The sequence below is a fragment of the Ochlerotatus camptorhynchus genome, unplaced genomic scaffold (genome assembly GCF_037179485.1).
Source record: "Ochlerotatus camptorhynchus isolate MF236.1 unplaced genomic scaffold, CSIRO-AGI_Acam_v1.1 ptg000147l, whole genome shotgun sequence".
In the NCBI taxonomy this organism is placed as follows: Eukaryota; Metazoa; Arthropoda; class Insecta; order Diptera; family Culicidae; genus Ochlerotatus; species Ochlerotatus camptorhynchus.
Genome location: NW_027040637.1, coordinates 299237 through 326015, shown reverse-complemented (window position 1 = coordinate 326015; position 26779 = coordinate 299237). Strand labels below are relative to the sequence as shown.

Genomic DNA, 26779 nt, shown 5'->3' with positions numbered 1-26779 from the left:
TCCCATTACAGGTACACTTTCATGAAGAGTTCCTCGCAGCGTAACTTTATCGTCTTCGAGAACTACGTGTACGACTTTGAACACAAACAGCACGACGGATGCGTTTTCTATCGGTGTAAAACGAGCGAATCCTGCCCGGCTACGCTGATGCTGCTTTCCAATGGCCGCGTATTGAACCTGGCCGAATCCCTGCATACACACGTGAAACCGGATCTGTCCATTCTGCGTCCGGTCGGTAGAGGTTCGAAGGAATTCAAGATCGTCCAGAACAAAAACGGAAGCAACATATTGGTCCACCGTGGCCATAGGTATACGACTCCTCGTTCAAAGACTGATGGAGCTGGCATTTGGTACTGCCATACGTACGTACCGGAAATCAACCGGCGCTGTTACGTTCCGATCGAACTGCTTCCCAACGGTCGGGTTGCTCCGGTGGGAGACAAACAGCACAGCCACACACCTCCTTTCAAAACGAAGCAAGAGTCCGGGTCTCACGATTCCAAAGAAGGTATACCAAAAGCCGAGCATAGCAATGGCGCGACTCATTCCGAATCCAAAGTAGCCAACAATCGTATGTTGCTGCATGGAGGCCATCGGTACAATTTTGCCAACAAACGAGATGACGGAGCAATTCTATGGAAGTGCACTGAAAAGACCTGCAATGCTTCCATGTATCGGTTGACTGATGGACACATTGTCAAGGGCCCCGACCATAACCACGATCGGATGGAAGCGCTGGATAATTCGTTCAAACGCAAACATTCGGAATTGGAAAACAGGCAAACAAATTCTAGTCCTATCGTCTCCGATGGCGAATCATCGTCGACACCCGAACCTACGATGGCCTTTGCAAAAAGGGAATCTACGTCCACCAAAGGTAACCCATACATCGGTAAGCCGATCATCTACGAGGGCTATCGCTACGTATACTACCTGTCGCGGCGAGATGGTTCGGAACATTGGCGCTGCAGTAGGAGAATTCCGATGAAGTGTCGTGGAGGATTGTACAAACTTACTGACGGCACACTGATCAGTTCCAACGATGAAGGTCACACTCATCCACCCGATCAACTGAACTTGGACGAATCGATTCCTTTGCCATATACAATTACGGAAACATCTGAACATTCGATCGATTCCGCAGATGTGGAAGAGGTTCCAGAATCGAGCACCGCGGAACAGACAACGTCTTTTGTTGACGATGATGGTTCCTACGACTACGAGCTGATCGACGTGAAAGGAAAGAAACGCGGAATGTATCTTATCCATAAAGGTGCCATGTTTGTCGCCGGTCACACTAGAAGAGACCGGGCTCGATATTACCGTTGTCGGACCTTCGCTTGCAAAGTGGCTATGCTGTTACATCGAAATGGGCTACTGATGCGGTCCAACGAGCACACCCATGATTGCCAGAATGCTATCAAGACTGAAGACCCTGAGAAGGAAGACGATGATGACGAGGAAGAACCTGATAACAAAAAACATCGATTGAGTGATGAGGAAGAAAGCGTGGAACCAGTGGAAGAGATGGAACCAATTGGAGATGATGACGAAACAACGGAGGGAATAGAACAGGGACAAGACTTAGCTACGAATGGTAAATATAGCGTAGGTAAATCGAATTTTATGTGACTATAATGCATTTCATTGTTTGCAGTATCCACGGAAGCTCCAGTGGTGGAAGTGAAACAAGAGCCCACGGATGCACCTTAGGTCGTACGTACTAACAATAATTTGGAGTATAGGACATTTATAGCATTACACATGTGTAACTGTAAGGCAGTAGTTCGTCTCTCATTCACCTAATAATAGTTTCGTAAGTATTTATCTTATTGATGTATACTTATTTCGCAAAAGTTGATGTAATTTCATGTATTTGGACCTGAGAGCAGCAATAGTCTTAATGAAATATAACAAAAAGTAAATTAACGCCGTGTAACGCTGTTGATTACTTCGAGTGGAACATAAAAGAACGTTAAAAACATAGATTCTCGAATCGGATGGAAAAGGCAGAGTATCTATAATTTTACAGATTCACTACATTTATAACAAACGCGAGTGTAATATGAATTAGGTTTTCAAAGTCCCAGGCTCAGATAGATTGGGCATACTCCCATATCTTGGCAATTAGCCAGAGCTTCATCACCATATTTTAATAGATCAGGGGCCGGTATAGCCTGTCGTCTTTGTGCGTGCTCCCAGAACAAACCAGTCGTTTTGTTTGGTTCGGGGGCCGTTGTACCTAGTGCCGCTGCAGCAGTACTACCTACGGATGTCCCTCCACCCATCTTCAAGAGTAGCTGCGCCAAGCTGCTCTTCCGCGGGTAGTGCAGCTTCCAGCCGCTGCGCGTGCTCCTGGGCAACTCCCGCGTCCCGTAATTGCTCAATGTTGGGTCGCGGCGTTCGACTTCGCCAGGTGTTATACACCGTCGAGATTTTTGAACGCATGCATAATGCAACTAAGTAAAGTAGGGAACGCGCAAAAATTGGTCAACTTCAAATTGGTGTACCTATTTCTTGTAAAATTGCATAAAAACAAAACCTGAAATGCTGCATTTGGAAGTTGAGTGTATATACAATGGTTGCTATGATGAGTTTTCACCGTTTGCTCTCCAGTTTTCAAAATGACGTCCAACCAAGAGAAGCAGCGTGTCAACATTTTGCTCGCGCATCAAGAGAATCCGACGTTCTCACACGCCAAGTTGGCAAAATTGCTGGATGTGGCCAAATCGACCGTGACAAACGTTTTAAAAGTGTTCGGGGAGCGTCTGACGACCGCCAGGAAGTCTGGAAGCGACGGCAATCGTAATCCGGACGTGGCAGCGACGACGAAGAAGGTGGCGGTGAAATATAAGCGGAATCCTAACCTCTCCATCCGGGACGTCGCTGGCAAGCTCAATGTCTCCCATACTACTGTGCAGTGGGCCAAGAAACGATCAAGGTTGTCGACGTTTAAGAAAGCGAAGGTGGCGAACCGAGATTACAAACAAAACACGTCGGCAAAGCAGCTTAAATATATTAACGTTAAACACTGTTCCCCTGGTAGAGGAGAATTAAGTTCATTCGAGACGGCTCGGCAAAGCAGCGGTCCCAAAAGCTGTATACGAATCTGCCCACAAAGTTCGACTGTGTCGTCATGGACGACGAAACTTATGTGAAGGCGGATGTCAAGCAGCTTCCGGGACAGGAGTTTTATAGCGCATCAGGAAAAGGGAAGGTGGCTGAAATTTTCAAAACCATCAAACTATCGGAGTTCCCGAAAAAATATCTCGTCTGGCAGGCCATATGTTCGTGTGGTCTACAAAACGACATTTTCATTACTACGGGAACCATCAATCTAGAGATCTACGTCCAGGAGTGCCTGAAAAAGCGGCTGCTACCATTCCTAAAGCAACATAATAGACCTGTGCTGTTCTGGCCGGACTTGGCGAGCTGCCACTACACAGAAAAAAAAAGTTGTTGAATATTACATCCAAACTGCTGCAACCAGGTCAATCCATCGGTTGTGTAATATAACGTTGTACGATGTACATCGATTTTGCGAACAAAATTACATCCATTGATGTAATATTGTACCTGCTTTTTGCTATTACATCATTATTTCATACATCAGCTTGAATATTACATTATTAATATTACATATATTACATTTTTTTTTGCTGTGTATGGGAAAAAGGCAATCGTGTGGTACGATGCGAACAACGTGGTTGTGGTACCCAAAGACCACAATCCTCCCAACAGCCCAGAACTCCGCCCTATCGAACGGTTTTGGCTTTGGTCAAACGGAATCTAAAAAAACTAATAAATCCATGGAAAACGAGCAGCACTTTAAATCTAACTGGAGTTCGGCGGCGAATAAGGTCGATGAGACAACTGTACACAATTTAATGGAAGGGGTTAAGCGGAAGGCACGGCAGTTCGGATTTGGCAAACCAAAAGAATAAACGAACATTTTTTCCTTTAAATATATGAATTGAACTGAAAAAGAATTGAAAAAGAAAAATAAGATTTTTGTGTTATGAATTTTGACTGAAAGAAGCGATTTTTTTGTCGGCCAATATTTGCGCGTTCCAGTCTTTAGTGGTCCGAATCTATGTTTGCACTACGATACATGCGGCGTTGATAATCAACGATTTTCTTGTTTTCGTTCGAACCGTATTTTCCATACAATAAAAAAAAACATTTTTTTGTATGGAAAAAAACGGTTAGAACGAAAACGAGAATATGGGTGAATATAGGAGAAGAATTTCCCGTCGATTAGAACGTGATCGATTTGGTTTTCTGTATCAGGTCAGGTGATCTTCAGGTGGCTTTGTGGATATCCTTGCGAGGTTAAAAGGTATACTTCGTATACTTCGGACCAGCATACCACGGGAGGCTGCAAAGTTTACGCATCGTTGGCCGTGACGATAAGGCATACTGGCTGTTTGACCTGATTGCCAGTCTGTACATTGCCTCTCGTCCTACCTGGGCTTTCATGTCGCCGATGACGATTTTTGACGTCCCGTTGCGAGCAGCCCTCATACACCTGCCGGGTAAAGCAGGTGCATAAGAACGCCTATCAATGGTTGTTGGGTTCTGCCCTGACCGGCGATTTGCGACCTCTGTGCACCTGAACTCCGATTCTAACCTCCACGCGGTGCCCGGTGGGGTTGCTGGTGGTGATATTTGCCGTCAGTAATGCGAACAAGAACGGGGGATCATTGTTGTCACTAATGCACTATTGTTTATAAGTCGCTTGTGTTGGTGATGATGATAGAGCAAATAGGTTATAGCCAACTCTAAGTAGCCCGTGATTATCGCTACCTGGGGATGCTAATCGGCTGGGTGCTGGTTGCGACTTGGCCGTCCTGAATGAACTTTTTCCACCTCTTCAAGGTGGTTCGTTTAAAAGGACGTTAATAAACGGAAGCCCTCATACACCTGTTCCAGCTGCGTGTAAAACGCTTCTTCCTTGTCGTCGGATCTCCCTTCGTGTGGGCAGTGCACGTTGATGATGCTGTAGTTGAAGAAACGGCCCTTAATCCTCAGCTTACACATCCTCGTGTTAATTGGGTGCCAACCTATCAAGCGTTAGCGCATCTTACCCAGCACTACAAAGCCGTTTCACAGCTCGTGCCACAATTCTGGTAAAAGTAGCCGCTCGATGCCCGCTTTTCCATACATGTTTTCCCGTCCAACAAAGTTCGGTCCAACGAAGTTCGTCATAGATTATCGCAACCCGGGAAGCCGAGCAATTTGCAGTTCCACTTTCCGTGTTTCCAATCGTAGTCCTTATTTCGTTGCGTAGGTCTTTGTCACTTGTTCTGATCCGTATTTCCGTCTTCGGTATTTGCAACTTTATATTTTTCCAGATCAGCTTGTGGGGTCTCGCCGGGGAACCATCGTGAACAGCTCTGTTTAGGGTGCCACGCTGGCACTAGAACGGTGATCAGCCGCTCCGAACATTGAGAACAGACAAATCATTTCCACGGTAATATTACTTGCACCCAGACCTTGACCGGCGAGTGGTACATTTATTGCTGCTAGGGTAACGTGTTCGTCTGTAAATCTCTTATCAGACAAGCCTGCGTTATGCAGGACTCTGAACGTAAAAGCTTCGTACTGCCCAGGGTACTCTGGATCAGGACTTTACATTTTTGAAGCTCTGAAATGAACTCGAGTTTTGTTTCTCCCTTCTTCTTCTTCTTCGCATTTCAAGCTTATTGCATATCGCATATTAGCTTATTGCGTGCTCTCAACTTAGTGTTCTAAGATGCACTTCCACAGTTATTAATTGAGAACTTTCGATGCCTGTACCATTTTTGCATTGGTATAATTGTGTGGCAAGTTCAATCATACTTCTATGCCCAGGGAAGTCGAGAAATTTTCCAACCCAAAAAATTCCTAGACCGGACCGGGAATCGAACCCAGCCACCTCCAGCATGGTCTTGCTTTGTAGCTGCGCCTTTACCGACTGAGCTAAGGGAGGCCCCATACAACGTGTTTAACGCATCAGTTCTATAACGCCAGCTAGCCTATTAGCACAAAACAAAAACGAAAAAGAAGCACGCTTAGAACGGAAGACTGACTGGTTTTATGTGAGAAATCCTTTAAATATATATTTTCATTTTCCGTCATATGCGTCTTCTTCTTCTTCTTCTTTCTCAAGCGAGCTATCTGTTTGACAGCTCTAGATTAGGGCCAGTGTCTAGACTATATGCCCTCCGAGAAGTTTAACGTCGGTAGGGACGGTGTTTCCTGTTTAGGATCATTTTATAGATCCAATTTGGCTATTCTGATGAATTTGACTACTTCCTTAAATCTTTTGGAGGCGAACCAGCCTAAGGCTGAAAACCTCCTAAATAAAGCTAAATAATAATAATAATACTTCCTTAAATAGTGATTCGTTGCGAGTTTTGAAAAGATCCGAAAGCGTTGCAAATCTATTGTCGAAGGAAAACTGCATTCGTAGCATGCCCAAACGAGGACAGTGAAGTATCAAGTGTTCCGATGTTTCCGGCTCTGCACAGATTTCGCAATCTGAGTCATCTAGTATTTTCATGCGAGTTAACCAGTATTTTGAGTAATCGTGGCCTACCATAAGTCGATTCATCAGTTTTATATCACTTCCTTTCATATCCACGTCTTTGAACCATGATGCAGTGTAAAATTCTGGTTGTGAGCTGAAGAAGTTCTTTCCTTTTTCTTCGGAATACGATTCATACCACGTGTCCTTTTTATGGACATTGTCTTCGCATTTAGGAAGGCATCTTTAAGCAGAATTTTGTTATGTAGCACATTATCCGAATTTACACCACTTTTAGCCAGCATATCGGCCGTCTCGTTTCCACTGATCGAAACGTGGCTTGGGATCCACTGTATTGATATGTTCCATCTTTGGCAGCAGGTGAGTATATCAGCCAAAATTCCTTCCTTTGTCTTTAAATCGAGAACAGCTCTCAGATCAGAACACAGATCACAGCGATCAACATGATGCATGTTGATTTTCAATCAGTGTATATTACGTAATTTTGAAGGTGCTCCTGTACGATTATGCGAGTGGCTTGTTGGATAGCAATTAGCTCGGCAGATGTAACACTCGTTTCTCTTGAGAGCTTGAAACAAACTCTTCTTTTGATGTTCTCGACAAAAACACCTATTCCGCAAATCGTACCCTCTTTGGAGGCATCGGTGAATATCCTACCTATTCCTTTATTGCGACCGTTCATTACGAAGAGCGCCAGCTGATTAAACTTCACAGGATCGTTGTTCTTCTTTGCTGTTTGTAAGTCCTCCAGATAAGGGTTGATTGATACTTCTGTATCAGCCGAGTTAGTTAAGGTTCTACAAAGGGTCATTATTTTGTTTACTTCTTCTTTTGAAATATTCTTCGATCATCATTTTCTAAATGTATTGGTAAAATTCATTAGAAGTGCGTGTCCCCACGCCAAAACTGCCCATTTTTCATAAATATCAACTGGTATGGTGAGGAAAACTTAACCATCTCTTTTCTTCCTTCATTTCAATACAACAGCAAATGTGATGTCACACTATCTAGTGGATAAGAATGTAGCAGACAAAACATAAGCACTGCCAGACTGCGCTGTATGCAAGTTTGTTTACACCCCTGAGCGGGAAAGTGTATAACAGGCTACGTGCACTGCTGCCATCAACCCTGTTAGTGTTGAATTCAATCTTCTGTGATTTTTTTAATTGGACCGGTAAAATGTTTAAAATGGTCATTTATGTTTTATTTAATCAGTATTTGATTTTTAACCACCATTAAATACATCCACTCATCTATGTTAATAAGGCAGACTTCGCAATTAATTGTTTTAATAAACTTAAATTCATTGCTAGAGGCAATACATCTGGCACCGCTGTTTCAATGATACTTTCACGATTGCTAGCAAAGCAGTAAAGTAGAAATGGTTTTCTTTGTGATGAATTTTGTTCACCAAGAGTTTTGTGAAGCAGTTGTTTTGAGTTTCGTGTATTCGATTGCGTTTAATTGTGCGATACTTCGAAGAACACAAGTAAGTAAATACAGTGAATGTGTTTTACCCAGGAAATTTTCGTGTTTTACCCACGAAATACATGTTTTAAATTTTCGTATTCATAATATATGAATGTATGTGTAAACTAATGATGATGATTTTATGATATTTAAAAAAGAAGATGTTTGTTCTCAACCAGTTTCCAAATCTATTTTATAGATTCGCGCCGAACCCACCATTCTGGTACTACAAATGAGTGCTATACAAATGTAGTAGTACTGGAAATAAGTAGAGTAAAAATTAATTACGTTAGTAGTAGTAGCAAATTAGGTTAAGAGTTAATTGAATTATTAGTAATAAATCATTCCAAATTGAGCTATCCAAAAAACCAGACCTAAAGTGTATCCCAAGTTAAAACTTAATAAATCCAAATCCAAGTTGCAAAGTGTTTCCTTTCAAAAGAAGAAGTGACTCCTAGTGGCGGTTAGTCGCAAACCTAAAAGTTCGGTGCAAGAATCAACTGGAGTGTTAGCCGATGCTCACACCCCCACTCAGCATAGTTACAGTGCACATTTGATTTTCCCGACGGTTAAATTTTTAACGGAAATCACGAACCTGCCCCAACAGAAGAAGAACACAAAATTACTTACCCTTTGTAGAACCTTAACGGACTCATTGCTTCGAACAATTCCTTATTGGTCCAGTATACTCTCTCAAGATATGTGAACGTATCCCACTTTTCCAAATCTTCAGGCAACGTAGTATTTTTAAGTTGCTTAGCAATCACATCGTCACTGGTGACATGCCGGGCAATTTCACGCATGGTAACATACTCATGACGAAATTCCAGCGGTTCCTGACCACTCAAAGCTGCTAGAGCGTTAAGTGGTGTTGTTTTCGTTGTTTCCGTGATTTTTCGTAAGCCTTGGTTGTTGATGACTGACATTATTCGTCGATTAGAAGGTTTTGCGTTGTTAAAAATCGAGCATCCGTACTCCATTATGCTTCGACACAGTGCTATATATATCCTTGTCATCGTATCGGGGTGAGCACCACTTTTGGCACCACTTAAGATTTTTACCATGTTGAGCCGTTGTTGGATTTTTTCCCTTACTCCAAAGCTAAGGTAGCGATCGATGGTTATTCCTAGATATCGGTGATTCCTCACAGTCTCAATTTTAGTCCCGTTGATAGTGATGTTTAATTCCTTATCATTATTTTGGAAAAGCAAGGCTTTAGTCTTTTCCGCATTCACAGTAAAGTTCAAACATTCTGCCTTTTCGGAGAACTCGTCTAAATATTCTTGAGCTACGGTGTTTAACAGTTCTAGATTTTTAGCTCTAACCAAGATTCCAAAGTCATCCGCATACTGAACGAGTATGACTCCATCATTCTTGATATCATGTAGTTTCGCGGTGTATGCGTTGAAAAGCGTTGGAGACAATACATCTCCTTGCGGAAGTCTGTTGCTTATTGTTCTACTCAGAACCTTTTCGCGAATATGCAGTGAAACTTTTCTATTTTTTAAAAAGCTGGAAATCCACATGAGGATTTCGTGTGACACTCCCATACCAGATAGAATTACCTCTAACGTGTCTGTTCTGACTGCATTGAACGCGTTAGAGAGATCTATGCATATCAGACCTGTTACCATGTGGTTCCTTTTGCTTTCTTTTATCTAGTTTGTTACGAACGATATGCATGTATTGGTTGAAAGCCCCTTTCTAAACCCGAATGAATTTTCATGTAGGATAAGAGTATTTTGTAATTGCTCCAACACTGCTGTATTTGCCACTTTGGTCAGTGTAGCGACGAAGGAAATCAGTCTTTTTCCCGAGGGAGTGCTTTGGTCGCGTCTTGGTTTCGGGATGGCTACAACCTTAATATTTTTCAACGAGTCGTCCAAACAACCTCTTCGCCACATTTCGTTGATGGTCTCCGTTACATCGGGCTGTAGACTACGAATCATCTCGTAGGTCAAATTGTCTTCTCCTGGAGCAGATTTTTTCTTCTTACTGTCAAGAATCCTGTACCAGTTGTTTTTGTCCAAAAGCGTAGTTGTGCACACTTAACCTGTTGTATATCCTAACTGCGGGTCATTACATCCGAAGTGAGTGTCCAAAAAGAGTTGTGCAGATGCTTCATCATCGAAGATAATGTTATTTTCTTTTCCAACCTTTTGCCACAGCTCCTTTGATGAGACGAAAGGTCCAACCTCATTTGGTAGTTCTTCAAATTTATTCCTGATTTCTTCTCTTTTCTTCCTCTGGAAAAGCGCAGCCTTGCGTTTAAACTCTAGCAGGTTTTCCATACTGGCTATCCGGTTGAAATTTTTCCTGGCCTCGTTTTTCTCTTTCCATGCCGCATCTACATCGTCAGACCACCAATACTTTGGCGATCTTCTATCCTTCTTCTTGTTTACCTTATAAATCCTTTTCACGCATTTTTGAAGCTCTTGAACAGATCGAACCTCAGCCGTATCCAACTTTGATATACACTCATTTATCGCCTTTTTATCGTAAAAATAGCCAGATTGAATATTTCGTGTTTGCATCCAACATATTTTAACACATTTATGGTGACTGCCTATACCATAGTCCAATGTACTCCATCCCAATGAGTATACTAAATCGGTTGAACATAATGAAATATCGATAGCAGACGAACGGTGATTCAGCTGCAGTGGAACGTACGTTGGGGATCCGTCATTTAGTATTAACAATCCACTCTGATTCACCTTTTCCATCACGATCTTACCTTTTTTGTCACATGTTCCATCACCCCATCCAAAATGGTGAGCGTTAAAGTCACCGCCAATGATAATTCTCAAATTTCTCAGGCTCGTGAAGATAAAGTGCATATCGTTTTCGAATTCAGCCGCCGTAATGGACGGACTGACATAGACAGCTGTTACAACAATATCGAGATAGTTGACATGAATACTGACCGCTTGAGTCAGACGTGACATGCCTGTTAGCGGTATTCTAGTATAGCTCAAGTTGTTAGTTAACAAAATTCCTGCTCCTCCATATCCATCTGTCCCTCGAATGAGGAATAAAATGAAAGCCGGACATATTGTATTTATTCGAATCCTCAAAGTTTTCCTGAGTCCATGTTTCAGAAAGTATAGCAATAGAATAATCCGATCCTGTCATTACTTTGTGGATTTCTGCTTTGTTTTTAAAAAAACTTTGAACATTCGATTGTAGAATTTGAATTCTATTCGAAGCCATTTTATTTATTGTGTAAATGCTTGGTTAGTTACCACTGTGTTAGCGAGATTGAAATGCTTTTTCGTGCACATATTGAACATATTTTTCACGTCGTCTCGTTGGCCCAACATTCCAACGAAATCAGAATAAAAGCTCATCATAGCTTCTTGGTGCATTCTGTTCGAAATTTTGTGAGCTTCTTGCATCATAGCTTCCCAGCGTTCTGTTTCTGTTACCTTCAAAGGATTTTGCAGTGCAGCTCCTGATATACTACCATTCTGTGTATTCTTGATTAACTCATTCCTCTGTTCCTTGTTTTTATTTGCATTGTTTGATGTCACCAGTCTGGGTTTCTTTCCTTGTTGTTTTTCTTTCTCCTCCTTCCGAATTTGTACTGCAGCCTGAATAGCCTTTCTCTCCTGGTTCGTTTTGATTAACTGCTCTCGTAGGGGATCTTTCCAAGTGTAATTACCTTTCACCATCGTCGAAAAGTTTTCCTCAATGGTTGGAAACTCGTCCAGGTTCATAAGTGGTTCGTAAAGTTTTTGGGTAGCAGTGGGGACCTGTTCTCTGGCCTCCGTGTAAGTCAGGTTTTTCTTGGTCATCAACTTTTTAATTTTCAGCTGGCGTTTCTGTTCGGGGCATGTTGCATCCGTTGAGTCGTGATCCGAGCTACGGCAATGAACACATTTGCGTTGGTTTTGGCAATTTGTGAACTCTTCATTTTGTTCGTGGCTTTGACTGCATCTGTCACATCGTCTGTTTCCCCTACAGTTGTCAGTACGATGTCCGTATCTTAGGCAGTTTCTGCAAATAACGACCTTTGGCGTAAAGGCATTCACGCGGCTGACGCAGCAGAACTTTTTTACCATTGTTGGTAACTCTTGCGCTCGGAATGTGATGCACAGCCGGTTGATCGGAATCCTGTTTTGGCCATCCCATCGTGACATTCTGGTGACTTTCAAAATTGGAACCCCGCAGTGGATATCCGACTTGATTTCGTCAATATTTATGTCCGTTGGAACTCCCGGAATTACCCCGGTGATGGACACAAGGTGTCTGGGAACATATGCACGATAGATGCTACTTCCACTGTTGATTTCATCGACTAGAGAATTCGCTTTGGTGTAGCTGCTGATGAATACGATGATTTTGTGCAGTCCTACGTACTTCATGTCAGTAATGAATTGTTTGTAGACATCCATTCCGTAGCTCAAAATAGATGCGATATGGTCCGGTATCCATGCTGGTGTAGGTGATATTTTGCTGTACTCTTCCTGATGTCGCAGATCCTGTTCCTGATGTTGTCGGTTCATCTCTTCCTGTCATGGCATTAGTTCCTGCTTCCTTCCGCTTGGGGTCTTCTGCTCCTTTCTCCCGATCAGGGGGATCTTTTTTCTCCATAATCACTCCGACTTTCATCTCTCTTCTTCTTTTTTACACTTTTTTTTTCCACACGTTTATATTCAAGGAGAATATAAAAATGGCGTCCTTCCGCCGATCAACAATTTGTTTCGCTTAGATTTCGACTGTTATTCACTTATTTCTTTCTTTTGCTACGATTAATTTTTTCTTCGATACACCTTTTTCTTTAAAACACCACGATTTCTACAATAAACCACCGAACAAGCACAATTTTTCAATTTGAAAACGCTCTCCGAAAAAGAACAACACCTTCACCTATGAAATTGAATCATCCAATGGTCATATGCGTCATGAAACCTCTACTCATGAAAGACAACAGATCAACGTCGAACGCTCTTTCACTTGTCCGCTTTACCGAAGCTTGAAAGATACACGGATGCAGCGACGGGAGAAAGAACCACAAACGATTCAAATTTGTTTGTAAGGGCCTGTTCATAAACTACATAGACAGTTTTTTTGGGATTCTTGACCCCCCCTCCCCCTGCGTAGACAATTATCCATACAATTTTTTTTAAATTTGTATGGGCCGTGGATAATTGTCAACCCCCCCCCCCCCTAAACTGTCTACGTAGTTTATGGACAGCCCCTAAACGCCGACTGAAAGCACCGGCACGGGAGTCCCCATCGCTATTTCCGAGCTCCATATAGCAACTTATGCCCGCAACGGTAGTAGCTAAACGGGGTTGGGAAATGACAACGCAAGAAATAATAAATGATGAGTTTTCATATTTGGCGCCCCACTAAAACTCTGCTTTGGGTTTTGCTTGTGACGCTATTTTGTTTGCTTATGACACTAAGTACTGCTTTGATTCAAACTATGGTGAGCCCTGCGCTTTGGTTAGATAGGGTATAGAGCGTCGTTGTGCCAATTTGGTTTGGTCGTGGCACATTTCGAGTATGAGAGAGTGATTGCAGTTTGCTCAAAAGTGCCTGAGTAAAATGCAAGTACTTTCGATGATTACCCGTACTGCCTATAATCGCATATCAGTCCCATATGGATTTTCGTCAATTTGTCGTCGTGTAATGTAAATATTTACATCGCTTGTACCGAAGAATTCTCGTTTATGTCTGGACTCGTTTGCCATACAGAAAATTTTTTATTTGATTTTGTGTGGTGGATGGATTTCGGGCGTGGACGGGCATATGGGTGATAATATTAAGTTTACGTTAGGATAAGAAGCACTTGTGTTGCTCACTCCTCTCCCCATCCCTGGTGTATTATGGATGGTGTGAATATTCACATCGGTGACATGGTCCCTGACCCCATTGTACATCATAAAATGAAAATGACACTACAGTAGTTTACGTTTCGCTTTGTAGTTCAAGGCATATCATTGCGTTTTGTCATGATGAACACCAATGCAAGAGGTGAAAGCTGGACATCCGAAGAAGAACGGCGCTTTGTCTTGCGTGGTTGCAGGTGTCCCAGGACCCCATCACAGGAACAAACCAGAAGGCAGAAACGCAACGGCAGCAGTCTAAGAATCCTGGCATTCCAGGAAATCCACAATTCTTTCCAACACGCAGCAACCTCTCCACATTGTCAGATGTCGGATAGCGTAGGTACTTGGGGCCGTAAATACAACAGTGGTTTCACAAAACTCCACAAGAGATTTCAGCGCTGTTGTCTCTGTCATCCTGATGTATTCTTACATGCCATATGCAAGCTGACGGATTGCGGCGGTGCAATTTTGAAGGCCAGTTAATTCTAGTTTACCAGTCACATCAGGCTTTTGCAAGTAAGGATTCGCGGCTTCTATTTCTGCTACAATCTTTGTTAACAAGTTTCGGGACATTCGAAACCGCCGCCAAAAATGTGGGATTTTTGGAGAAATAACAGTCGCTCAGCTCCTACATCCTGTTGATATTCGGTTTTTTGCCAGGCCGAGATTTTCCAGCTCGATTTTTCTCGTCTTCTTCCGCAGCCCTTAAGTTCATGTAACTGGAAAAGATAATGCTGTACAACTTCAATGTCTTGTTCGTTACTTAAAATGATGGAATCAGCTGCCCCCTGGAAATAATCTGCCGTCGATGCATTTGGAATATTGATGATACAACTACACAACTGCTGCACATTGATCGACCGATAAAAATGAAATATTACAACAATGTGACGGTACACGGTAGAAGTCTCAAGACGCTAAACTCGAAATAGAAACCAACGTGAATCACCGGTAGAGGAATGGAGTGCTAATCTAAAATAGCTACCTTAGCCTTAGCCTTATTATAGCGATAGAGATAGGGCCTCCCGTGATGGTGCTCCGAGGGATAAGAATGCAGCTTAAGGTGCTCAATTTAAACAGAAAAAGAATGCTAGCAGTCTCTTCGTCCCATCGATTTTGTCGATTGAGGCTGATATTTTGACGCCCTGCTTTGGATACATAAGTTTGTGAGTTTCAAGGAAAATGTTCGGATCACAAAAAACCCATACCTCCTAATTTACCCGAATGTATATTTTTTGGTCAAATCGAATCCTTAAAACAACTAACCTCTAGTCGCCTTAGGGTCGAACCGTCCAGTTGTGAGCTATTATCTATACTGCTTTCTACAAAAACGCACTATCGCTTGTATAAATGCCGTACAGATGAGAATGGTAATGACAAATCGAACTAGGAGAATGGTTTTACGTTGTGGGTGGGACGAGAAATTATTCTACATACATGTTGCTTGAACTCCTTGATACATTCCTTCCTATATGCAATAGCGAGTGCGCTCAACAACCGAAACATAAATAAAACAGAATAACGCGAATAGAAAATGCTTCTACCAAGATGTAATCAGAACATACAGAAATGTACACCTTCGACACCCTGAAATCTGACGATCTAACACTTACTTACCTACTTCCACGCTTGTTTGATGGCCTTCTTAGAGGCAAAGAGTTTCACAACGTAGGACGTACTGGTCAGGAGAATCAGTACCACAGCGATCAAAAAGTAGTCGAAATCTTCCTTGAGAAGATCGAACGTCTTTGAGGGTGCTACGCGAGTGACGAAGATGTCCAAGCCGTGCACGAACACCAGACAGGAACTTTCCAACCCGGACGGGGCCGTATGAATTCCCTTGATGTTTGCAATCGTTTGGTTGTAGTTGATAATGATCTCATGAGGCATTGGCAGCTCGGGCATGTATGGAATGATACCTTCCTCCCGGGCCTTTTCCGGTGACGTAACCGGTCGCCGAGGATCCAACAACGCCCAGGACATTTCAACCACGGCCCCTGTGGTGAGGGCAACTGTAATTGGAAAAGGAAAATTTTGGGTTGTTCGACTTATGTCTAAAGCTGTGGATGTGTCAGCTTACACAGAATATGCTTGTTGGTAATTCCTTTTTCGGTGATGGTTTCCTTCATTGTGGCAACTGATACTGGCAAAACGTACGATTGCCGTTCGACCAACGGCATTGGCGGAGCATCCAGGGAACTCCAAACTGTGCTATTGGTTTGCGTTTTCCCTTCGTACAGCTCGACGGACGCTTTAAGACAGATGTTTGCAATTGAGTTTCGATCCACCTAGGATAAACTTAAAGTTCTACTTACTGACTTCCGTTCGTCGCACTTTTTCGTTGTAGTACGAATAGACGAGCCAATTTTCCGAGTGCACCATCTGGAGCGGTGGTCGGATTCTCTTGTGGGACATCGAAAATACGATAGAGCCGGAAACGACGTCCAAAAGATGCACGTTCAGGATGTCTGTTGAAATTAGTAAGCAACATTAAAAGTTTGCTCCGATGAAGCTACACTAAAGACTTACACTTATGGATATTGTCCGGTCCATGGGTAGCCACGGCAATCAAGTTCGGATTGATGTACTTGTAAAGCACAGAGCGATCGACCAAAACACGTCCCTGGGAGTGAACGTGTTCGATTGGGTTTTTGCCTTCGATTGCGATGATCTGTTGGCTCCTGCCAGTGCCACTAAGGTTCACGGTCCATGTCGGAACGGTGCTCAATTTTCCATTCCTGAATTCAACTAGATGTCCCTCGATCGTCGCTGATTCGCGATCAGCACTAAACATGTAGAAATTGCTAACATACTTCGCCGAGCTTTCTGGCAACACGTGAGCTTCGTTGTTCTCATCCAGAAGCAGGAGGCCTCTTAGGAAGTCCGGTCCAGTTTCGTGCAAAAGAGAAGCCTGTCGAATTTTGTATGACAACTGAACAATTCCACCGTTCACGGGTTGACCGGTAATAGGATTGAACTGGTAAATAAAACCATTTTTCGTATCGCGGTGTCGTCCGACAATGACGCACTGTGCGCTGAGTGGGTAGAAACGAGATGTCCTCTGAACCAATAGCTTCATACTTTGTTCATTGGCGAACCCGATCATTTCCGGCAGGTACCGAATCCAATGCTGTTTGCCACTGATGTTATCGATGCCGAACACTTTTCCCGTACTGGTCACTACGACGAGCATTTTGTGCAGTCCGAAATCGTCGCGAACGAGACCTGCTTTCTGGGCCTTGGATGGCGCCGGTCCCAGTCCAAGGACGTGCAGTACGAGATTCTTGACGTGACTAATCTGGCTGGTTATACGACGTTGTAAGGCACCGAAAACGTCCCCTAAAAGATAGAATATGTGTTTGGTGAGCATTTGTGATTATTTGTAGTTATCTGCAAACTACAGATATTCAAAAGGAAAGCTTGTAACAACAAGATCAACAACAACAACAAAACAATAAAATAAAATTCACACTTTGCTTTGAGGGTGTTCAGAAACCATGTGGACACTTTTTTATAGAGATTTTAGATCCTTTCTACCCCTGCATTGACGATTATCCATGCACGTTTTTAAGTATTTGAATGGACCATGGATACTCTTCATCCCTCTACCCTCCCTCTAAACTACCCACGTGGTATGTGGACAGCCCCTTTTTTTGTTACTGCTGAGCAGTTCCTGGCCAAATAGCGAAAAAAAAACAAATTTTTAATATTACCTCCTAGAAATTAACTAAGTTTGTGCCGATTTTGATTCTCGCCAAATTTTCGATATTTTTCAATAAATTACAGCACGAAAACGGCTCATTTAATCTCACTGCAATAAAAGTTCACATAATATTCACCTGAAAAAGTACGTAGATATTCTCCATCGTACTTTTTAGGTGAAAATTACGTGTTTTGGGAATGAAAATCTGTTCCATATGATTCATATAGAAATCAAGTGATTTTCACGTAAATTTTATCGGACGTTCCGATGATCTACACATAGGTTTCACTTAAAAGCTACGTGAATTTTCAAGTAAATGTAGTTGGATTTTATGGATAAGATTCGATCAAGAGCGTAGCCAGGTTTCGAGCTAGGGAGGGACGAAAAAAAATTACTATGGAACATTTGGCCGAATGCCATTTGCCATGTTGCTGAGTTTACGAGGGGACAGTTGACCTCCCCCCCCCCCCCTGACCCCATCTGGCTACGCCTGTGGATACGATCATTATGCTACAGTGGAACTGCCATAGTCTAGTGCCTAAACTAGACTCGTTACATTTTTTACTTCACAATTCTGATTGTGATATATTTGCTCTCTGTGAAACATGACTTTTTTCCGATAAAGAACTCAACTTCCACGATTTTAACATTATTCGCCTGGATAGAGACGATTCTTATGGAGGAGTACTTCTAGGGATCAAAAAGTCCTACCCTTTCTACAAAATTTCCCTTCCTGCTTCAAAATCGTCGCTTACCAAATAAATGTGAAGAACGAAGACCTTTGCATAGCTTCAGTATATGCACATAACGTATGTCGAATTCGATCATCAAAAATCGACCCCATTTCAGTGATTTCAATTGGTATAAAAGGACATCGATCTGTCAAATGGATTATACCAGCTGTAAAATGAGAAAGGGGGATCAAGGGGCTTGTCAATTATTTTAAATAATTCGACAGTGAGCATGCATAAGGGCGAATACGCGATGATCGATTCTCTTCATCGATTTTCTCTTTGCATTGCTATAGCTAAGCGAAACAATTTTCTAGAATTTGTTCAATGCAGAGTAGTAACAGATTGTATTGGCTATCAAAAGCAACAGCAAACGCACCGAGAAACGTTAAATCTAGCGAGTTATTAACAAAAGAGAAAATCGACGAAGAGAATCGATCATCGCGTATACGCCCTTATGCATGCTCACTGTCGAATTCTACCGTGGTTTATAATTCTATGTGTTCCTAGCACTCCTGAACTCATGTCTTACTATTTCTTTAACCATTTATGTGCTTTATTTATAATTGTTCCGCCTACCGCCGAAAGTGAGGAGAAAACGTCGACCAATCAGCAACGAGCAAACGGTCGGTGCCGTTCTATAAAAATCCCCGCAGTACCGTGCTTAAGTTAAGTTTGAATTCAATCGAGCATCCGTTGTATCGAGAAACGAAGAGAAATAAACAGTAGTGTCTAGTGTAGTCGGTAGCATTCGTCATCTCTACTGCATGTCCATTGGTGTCCCGGAAAGCAGCGTCAAACTCCCCAGCTCTTTTCAGAGCTCCTGAGTTTAGAACTTCGATTGACGCTAGCCAACTCCGTTCGCTCCCGCCCAGTACAGTCCACTTCGCCTTGACAAAACCAGTTCAGAAGGAACATCAATTTGGTCCGTCACGAACCGGATCACGAGCCATTCCGAAGCAACCGTTCCCGTTGAGTGGAAACTGACGTGCTACGACGGCTACGACACACAAACTGTACCCAACCAAAACGAAACAACTGCTTCTGCTGCTACGCTTGCGACTCGACGCGGAGCATTTATAACCTAAGAGGAAGAGGTGACAATTGGCTTCTTCCTCTTTTATTTCTATCACTATCTCTATCTATATCTATCTCTATCTATATCTATCTCTATCTCTATCTTACGCACATGAAATCGGCCAATCAGGAGCTGGTTCACGTTTGACAGAAAAATGGTTCATTTTCGCCCCCGTATTGTCACCTCTTCTCTTAGTTTATAACGAACGTGTTTAAACGTGCGCGAGTGAGAAGTGCGTTTTCGGAAAAAAAATACGTTTTGTTGTGGTTTCGCGAGATTTGAAATACGCCGCGTAGTGAGTGAGGTGTCATAAATGGCACCAGAAGACGCTGAAGAAAACCAGCAGGGGAACCCTATCCCTAGGTCGCCAGTTAGCAGTTCCGGTTCATTTCACGGCTTCGAGTGGGAAGCAGCAATGGATCCTGAATCTGCAAAACAGTGGCAGGGAATATCCAGGCAACGTGAACAAGTGAAGCAAAAGATTGTGCGCATTCGGCGTTCTCTCATTAGTGGAAAGGCACCGACTTTGGCGCAACTGACAAATATGTCCAAGCACCTGCCGTTATGTACACCGAGTACAGCGGATTCCACAGCAAAGGACTGGCGCTTCTTCCAGATGATGCGCTGGACGAGCAAGAACATGAATATGCCAACTTCGAAGATCTCTACAACAACGTTCGCGATGCCGTGCAGGAGTTGTTGCTGGAAGCACAAGCAAACGCGGCCACTCCATCGCCGAGAATCGTCCATAACCCGCAGGTGGTCGTCCAGCAGCAGCCGCTCAGCGCACCAATTCCAACATTCGATGGCAATTACTCTGGGTGGCCTAAATTCAAAGCCGTCTTTCAGGATTTGATGGCTCACTCGGGGGATACAGACGCCATAAAGCTGTATCACCTCGATAAGGCGCTCATCGGAGATGCAGCTGGTGTATTGAATACCAAGATCCTTAGTGAAGGGAATTATCAACAAGCTTGGGACATTTTGGAGGATCGATACGAAAACAAGCGGGTTCTCGTAGAAACCCACATCCGTGGTCTGTTTTCACTACGAGAGATGTCATCGTAGACCCATAAAGAGCTGAAAGGTCTGCTAACCGAAGTTACTCACCACGTCGAAAGCCTGAAGTTCCTCCAGCAGCAGATCACCGGCGTTTCGGAGTACATGATTGTGTTTCAGATCGTCTCCGCGCTCGACAAATCGACCCGTGAAGCCTGGGAAGGGATCCAAAAAAAAGGACATCTTCCCAAATACGAACCAACCATCGCCTTCCTGAAGTCCAGGTGCCAAATCCTCGAGAATTGTGAGGCGGCATTCCAGATTAGCAAATCCAGCTCGAAACAGAAGCAAGCTCTTCCACCATCGAAGATCAATCCGCAAAAGAGCCATGCAGCATCGACCAGCCCATCCCAACCGACGAACTTGTGCGAAATTTGTGGTGGTTCGCACCGTAATCACCAGTGCTCGGCCTTGTCCAACCTTACTCCTGCTCAAAAGAATCAGGTGCAAAGGGCATCGATCCAAGGATTGCCCTCCCGACAAGTCGTGCCACAAGTGTCAACGCCGACACCACACGTTGCTCCATGATGATGGGGCACCCCGCCATGAGAAGAAGTCCAACGTTTCCGCGGAAGCAGTGGCAAGCCCGCCTCTGGTTCCGGCTGCTCCGAATCAACCGATGTCGGTGCAGATGATTCCTGCCCCAGTGGATCCACCAGTGTCAACAACCTGTTCGTCGAATGTTGTCTCATTTTCCAAGACGGTACTGTTGCTGACCGCAGTCTTGGATAAAGATAACCAGCCATATCCGTGCCGGGTCCTTTTGGACAGCGGCTCCCAAGTCAACTTTGTAACCGAAGAGATGGTTAACCGTCTTGGCCTCCCAAAGAAACCAGCCAACGTTCCGATCGTGAGAATCAACGCCCTTTGGTCCCTCGCCCGCGACAAGGTGGTGGTCAGGTTCCAGTCCCGTGTATCCAATTTCCACGCAAGCCTCGAGTGTCTGGTTACCCCGAGAGTGACTGGCATGATTCCTACATCGAGAATATACTTCACCAAATGGATGATCCCTGAAGGGATAATCCTAGCTGATTCCAAGTTCCACAGTTCGGATAAGGTGGACTTGCTGATCGGTGGGGAGTTATTCTTCGATATCCTGAAACCTGGTCAGCTGAGCCTCGAGCTGAGCCTAGCCGAAGGTCTTCCACAATTACGAGACACTTATCTGGGGTGGATCTTAGCAGGTGCCATCAATGATCAGCTCGTGTCCAACGTGTCGCTCCAATCCAACACAGTCGTTGAACACATTGAGCAAAGGATGCACCGGTTCTGGCAAATCGAGGAGGTGCCGGACGTTCCCAAGCTGTCGACCGAGAAAGCAGCATGAGAAATCCACTTCCTTTCCATATCGCGCTACCTTTCCGAAAATTCAAGGTTGCCATCACCGGAGACATCTCTAAAATGTACCGTCAAATACTCAAAGCCCTGTTGGATCGTAGTTTCCTTCAAATCTTTTGGAGAGAGCACCCATCGTTACCCCTACGAGTCCTGGAACTCTGTACCGTTACGTACGTTACGGCATCGGCACCATATCAAACAACCAGGTGTTTGCTGAAGCTCGTCGAAGAAGATGGTGAGGACTTTCCTGTCGCCGCTCGTATTGTGAAAGAAGAAACGTACATGGACGATGTACTATCTTAACTGCAGGCAGAAGATGCCTTCTACCGCTAGGTGCGCTAGTGTTCGCAAATGACAAGTGGAGCCACTTTCTGATCCAAAGTTGCACTCCTGTGTGAACTGGCACTGCTGTGACCAATAAGTGGGTGTTCCGGATTAAGCGAGGACTGCGGACGGTGTTGGCTCTAGCAAATCACAACAAGATGGTGGGCCACAAGATGGACGTTGCAACAGCTTTTCTCAATGGCAAGCTTAATGATGAACGAGGTGCGGCCAGAGGGCTTCGAGCAAGGAGATGGTCTGAACAGGCGTCGAAATCATGGAACGACAGATTTGACAACTTTATAGTGATACGACTGGGATTTACCAAGAGCGCGAACGACCAATGTTTGTAGTCGAAGAGGATCGGTAAGGACACGGTGTTCCTGGTAATTTATGTTGACGACGTGGTTATCGGTGCATCACCCTGCAAGCAGTCGAAACTGTGAAGCGATGTCTGGCAACGGAGTTAAGACGAAGGAGAGATACGGTGCTTTCTTGGACTGCACATTGAGCGCGATGTGGAGGGAAGAGTTATAAAAATCAGCCAGAAGCAGTTTTTGGAAGATTTGCCTTGTAGGTTCGGGATGCAAGAGTGCAAGCCTGTCTCTACGACAATGGACGTGCGGCTCAAGCTGGAGATTGAGACAGAAGAGAAGCGAACGAGGCAACCGTATAGGGAACTGGTGAGATGCCTGTCTTATCCTTTGGAGGCGAACCAGCCCCAGGCTGAAAGCCTCCCTAATAAAGATAAATAATAATAATGCCTGTCTTATGCGTCGTTGACAACTAGGCCAGATGTAGCAACAACCGTCTGATCAACATTGAATACACTTCAAAAGAATCCTACGGTACCTAACGGGCACTCTCGACTTGTGTCTGGTGTATCAAACGGATAAAAACACTTCGGACCGCAGATCGATTAGTGGCTGCATCTTCAAGGTGCTAGGGTGCACCATTGGCTGGATTACGCGAAAGCATTTTCGTCTACCGAGGCAGAGCTGAAGGCTTTGTGTAATGCAGCGTGTCTTAAAACGTAGATGATTCGTCTTCTAAGGGACCTTGGCAGCGATTCAGCAGAGCCAACTTCATTCTACGAGGATAATCAGTCCACTATTAGGATCGCTAAAAATTCGAAGGACTTTGGCCGCTTGAAGCACGTGGACGTGAAGCATCATTTCCTGAAGGACCTTGTACGAGAAGGGAAGATTCGCCTTGAATATCTTCGCTCAGATGATCAACCAGCAGATATCATGACGAAGAGTTTGCCAGTTGGTGGTTTCCGGCGTCATCGGATCAGCATCGGCCTGATGTGGCCTTCCCATAACTCTGTTAGTTGATGCTATGACACAACACGCCTGGTCCGTTACCGTGAAGCCAGCTTGTTCGCAGTATGGATACGCATTTTACAGGTTTGGTATTATGACGGTTAATAAATATTGCATTTCCTGATTTAAATTATAATATAAAAGAAAAAAATGTGAGCATCTTAATCATTCTGGTTCAACATATGTTGCTATTAAACATGAAAAACTGGATGAATCCTCAAAAAATTGGAAGATTTCAAACTTCAACTGTTTGACTGAATGCGTCCAAAAACTGGAAGAACCCGGTTTAAACTAGAATGTTGGCATCACTGCAACTCTCACAGTTTTTCTTATTATTATTTTGTTTTTTTTTTTACCTATCCTGTTTATAATACCTGCAAACTGCGCACACCGTTGTCTCTAACCAGGGTTCTAGGGATTCCCAGGTGTGTTGGCGATTGTTCAAATATGCACCCATATTCTCGTTTACGTTCGAAAACAAGAATATGGATGATGATTTGAAGCAACAAAAAGGTTACTGCCGAAATCGGTTAGTTTTGATTTCTGCTTCATATTACGTTTGAACTTTATAAAGTGAGTTCAAATATGTGGCCAATTATTTCCGTTTGTACAATTTACGGGTTTTGCATCCAACTGTAACTAGACTGTCTAATACTTGGACATGACCTAGCCAGTTGGCTAGAAATCTCCTTGATAAAGTTGAAACAAAACAAAAACTGTCTATAATGTCCATAGGTTCCAAACCTGAAGTGTAGATTAGGTTAGTTATATGACGTGCTTCGGAATAACTGATGATTGATGATTGTAAGCATGTCAACCAATATAGATGACATTTTGAAACAATTGAGCGAGATTGTATTCATTGACAATGTTGTTAGAAACCACTTGGTTTGTTTTCGCTCTTTCTTAGTATAGGCACAGCACACTGGTACTGATGAAGTGACCGCAAACAAAAAACATATTGTCTCTACAAACAATACCTATAGCTAAATAAAGTAAGGAACAAACAAACAAACAACAATCTACAACATTCAGCAAACTATTCAACTGTTTTCACACACTCTTGGACTCACATTCCAAACCGTTATCCTCTGTTATGACACGTGTTTCGCGATTGAATGCACGAATGAAAGACAATAATCGTTAAAAATCATATACGTTTCGATACAGACAAGTGCTAGGGAAAATCCACTCACCGTTCTTGTTGTTGAGCTCCTCCTCGATGGCACCTTCGGCATCGGACAGCGTCAAGTCCAAAAAGTCAGCCGTCTCCACATCGGCCAAAGCCTCCTCTCGCGTCCACTTGATCTTGCTTTGCTGGATGAGGGTCAACGCACCGTCCTCGCTGGAAATCAGCAATCGACAAGCGAGCTGACCGCGGGATCCTGCTCCGCTGGTGGTTTTGCATCGCACTGCTACCAGATCGGGAGTGCCCAATGTTTCCGGATAGTCGGTAATAAATTCGATAGCCTCGTATGGGGTGTTATCGGCTAGTTTCTTCGCCGAAAGCTTGAACATGTTTCTCTCTCTGTCGACGGTGCTGTGCAGTAAAATTTGTTCGCCTTCCAAAATGGTGTCATCAACCAAAACGGATCCTTCCGCACCGAGAGGCGCTTTCAAGTCAGAATTTAGCGAATACAAGCGACCGTCTTGGGTGATGGCTGCCTCTCCCGGTACTGCTCGAGGTGTTCCGGAAGCAGATGCTTCCAAAGACTTGGCAATAATCTGAGCATTTTCCGCCAGTAGATCAATCGCCAAAACTTGCTGTTCGATAGCGCAAGCGAAGAACTGAGCTGCTAAGGTACATTTTCCTTCCTTGATCCATGCAGCGGAAATACGACTCGTGCTCGGCTTAGTCTGCTGCCCGGATGCGGCAATGTATTCCGTTATTTCGAGGTGAGATCCCCACACGGGAACTACGTGGTACAAATTGCCTTCGTTAAAAAACCAAATCGCATTTTCAGCCTTCTCTGGAGCATTTGGCAGCAGAGACCACTCCCATTCCAGACTGCCAGTGTTCGAGTTCCAACCACGAACCAACGCAGGGTTTACTCCGGTTACGGTGATCACATCAAATGCCCGATTGTACCGACTACTACTCGATTGAACTCCATTTCCCTGATTGGGAACGTGAAGAAGTTTGATGTCACCTCGGGGGCTTTTCTCCAGCACTTGCCGCCAGAGGATCTCGCCGCTTTTGGCACTAATCGCCGCCAGGGCATTGCTCTCTGTGGCAACGATTATTCGATCCAGCGAGCTGGAATCGAATCCTCCGAACCTAATTTTACCCACATAATGCTGCCGCCTGAGATAGAAGAATCGAATTAGTGCGGATCAGATTGGCGAGAAAAAAGAAGGAAAAAATGAGCCAAACTTACCAGTCGAATTTACCTATTTGGTCCTCGTACAATCCGCTGGTTGAGTGGAGGAAAGTAAGCAGCACCAAAAGCCACAGGTTTATTTTACAACTGAGCCGATTTTGGAGGAAATCCATGGCGTGAAAATTATAAATTTTCACACGATTTTGCCGGACACTAATCACGATCTCGTGAATTTTTTTCCCCTTTTGCTCGCAATTTTTGACAGTTCATTGACAGCAGCGGGATGTGCACGTTCTCGGAGCGTGTTCTAAACTCAACTGATAGCAGGACCATATCCAGGAGTAAGTCGAGCAACCAACTGCTCGAATGGATTGATTGCTCGGATTGCTCAACACGAAGAATCGAAAAACAAACCCAAAATAAGGTGATCCGTGAGACGTTTCGCAGATTACTTGACAACTAAAAATCTATGAGTGTGTGAGTGATTAGGGGCTGTTCATAAACTACGTAGACAGTTTATGGGGGGGAGGAGTTGACAATTATCCACGGCCCATACAAATTAAAAAAAAAATGTATGGACAATTGTCTACGCAGGGGGGGTCAAGAATAAACAAAAACTGTACGTAGTTTATGAACAGCCCCTTAGCTGTTGCCGATGCAAGATGTGAATATAAACAAAGCTATTTTCAATGCGAAAAATCCGTCAGATTAACTGTGAACTGTCAAAACTTGGTAATCAACAAAATCAGCTAGCCACAGCTGTCTTACGGAATGCCTGCCTTATTAAATATTTTGTACTTTTTTACTGTTTAGTTGAGTATTAAAAATCAATGCATTACCCAACAAACAATTCAGAGTCACACACGCAGAAAAAATTACCGTCGAAACAAAAATATTTGAGGTAAATTTAAACGTAAATTAAGTTTGTTCTGGCCACAAACATAAACTAGGTTGATTTCAAACGTATTCTACGTTTGAATCCATTGATAATAATGTTTAAAACAAAAATAATGTTACGTTTATTTTAAAAATATTCGTGTTGAAAATAAACGTGAATATTTTTG

General features: G+C 43.6%; 2 protein-coding genes across 2 annotated transcripts in view; one reads left to right on the top strand and one right to left on the bottom strand.

The window, feature by feature from the left end:
* LOC135701021 (uncharacterized) overlaps nucleotides 1–1929 on the top strand; it is a 33794-nt gene extending 31865 nt beyond the window's left edge. The window contains exons 8-9 of the mRNA XM_065221724.1: nucleotides 12–1597; nucleotides 1658–1929. Of these exons, the coding sequence (XP_065077796.1) occupies nucleotides 12–1597; nucleotides 1658–1713 (1642 nt within the window). The 3' untranslated portion in view covers nucleotides 1714–1929. The remainder of the gene's footprint in view (nucleotides 1–11; nucleotides 1598–1657) is intronic.
* Nucleotides 1930–15051: 13122 nt separating this feature from the next.
* Nucleotides 15052–25993, bottom strand: EMC1 (ER membrane protein complex subunit 1). Its single transcript, XM_065221723.1, has 6 exons — nucleotides 25773–25993; nucleotides 24591–25699; nucleotides 16369–17178; nucleotides 16155–16307; nucleotides 15920–16090; nucleotides 15052–15851 (listed from the first exon to the last, which is right to left on the bottom strand). The coding sequence occupies exons 1-6, from the start codon at nucleotides 25886–25888 to the stop codon at nucleotides 15457–15459; spliced, it is 2754 nt and encodes a 917-aa protein (XP_065077795.1). The 5' UTR covers nucleotides 25889–25993; the 3' UTR covers nucleotides 15052–15456.
* Nucleotides 25994–26779: the final 786 nt, after the last annotated feature.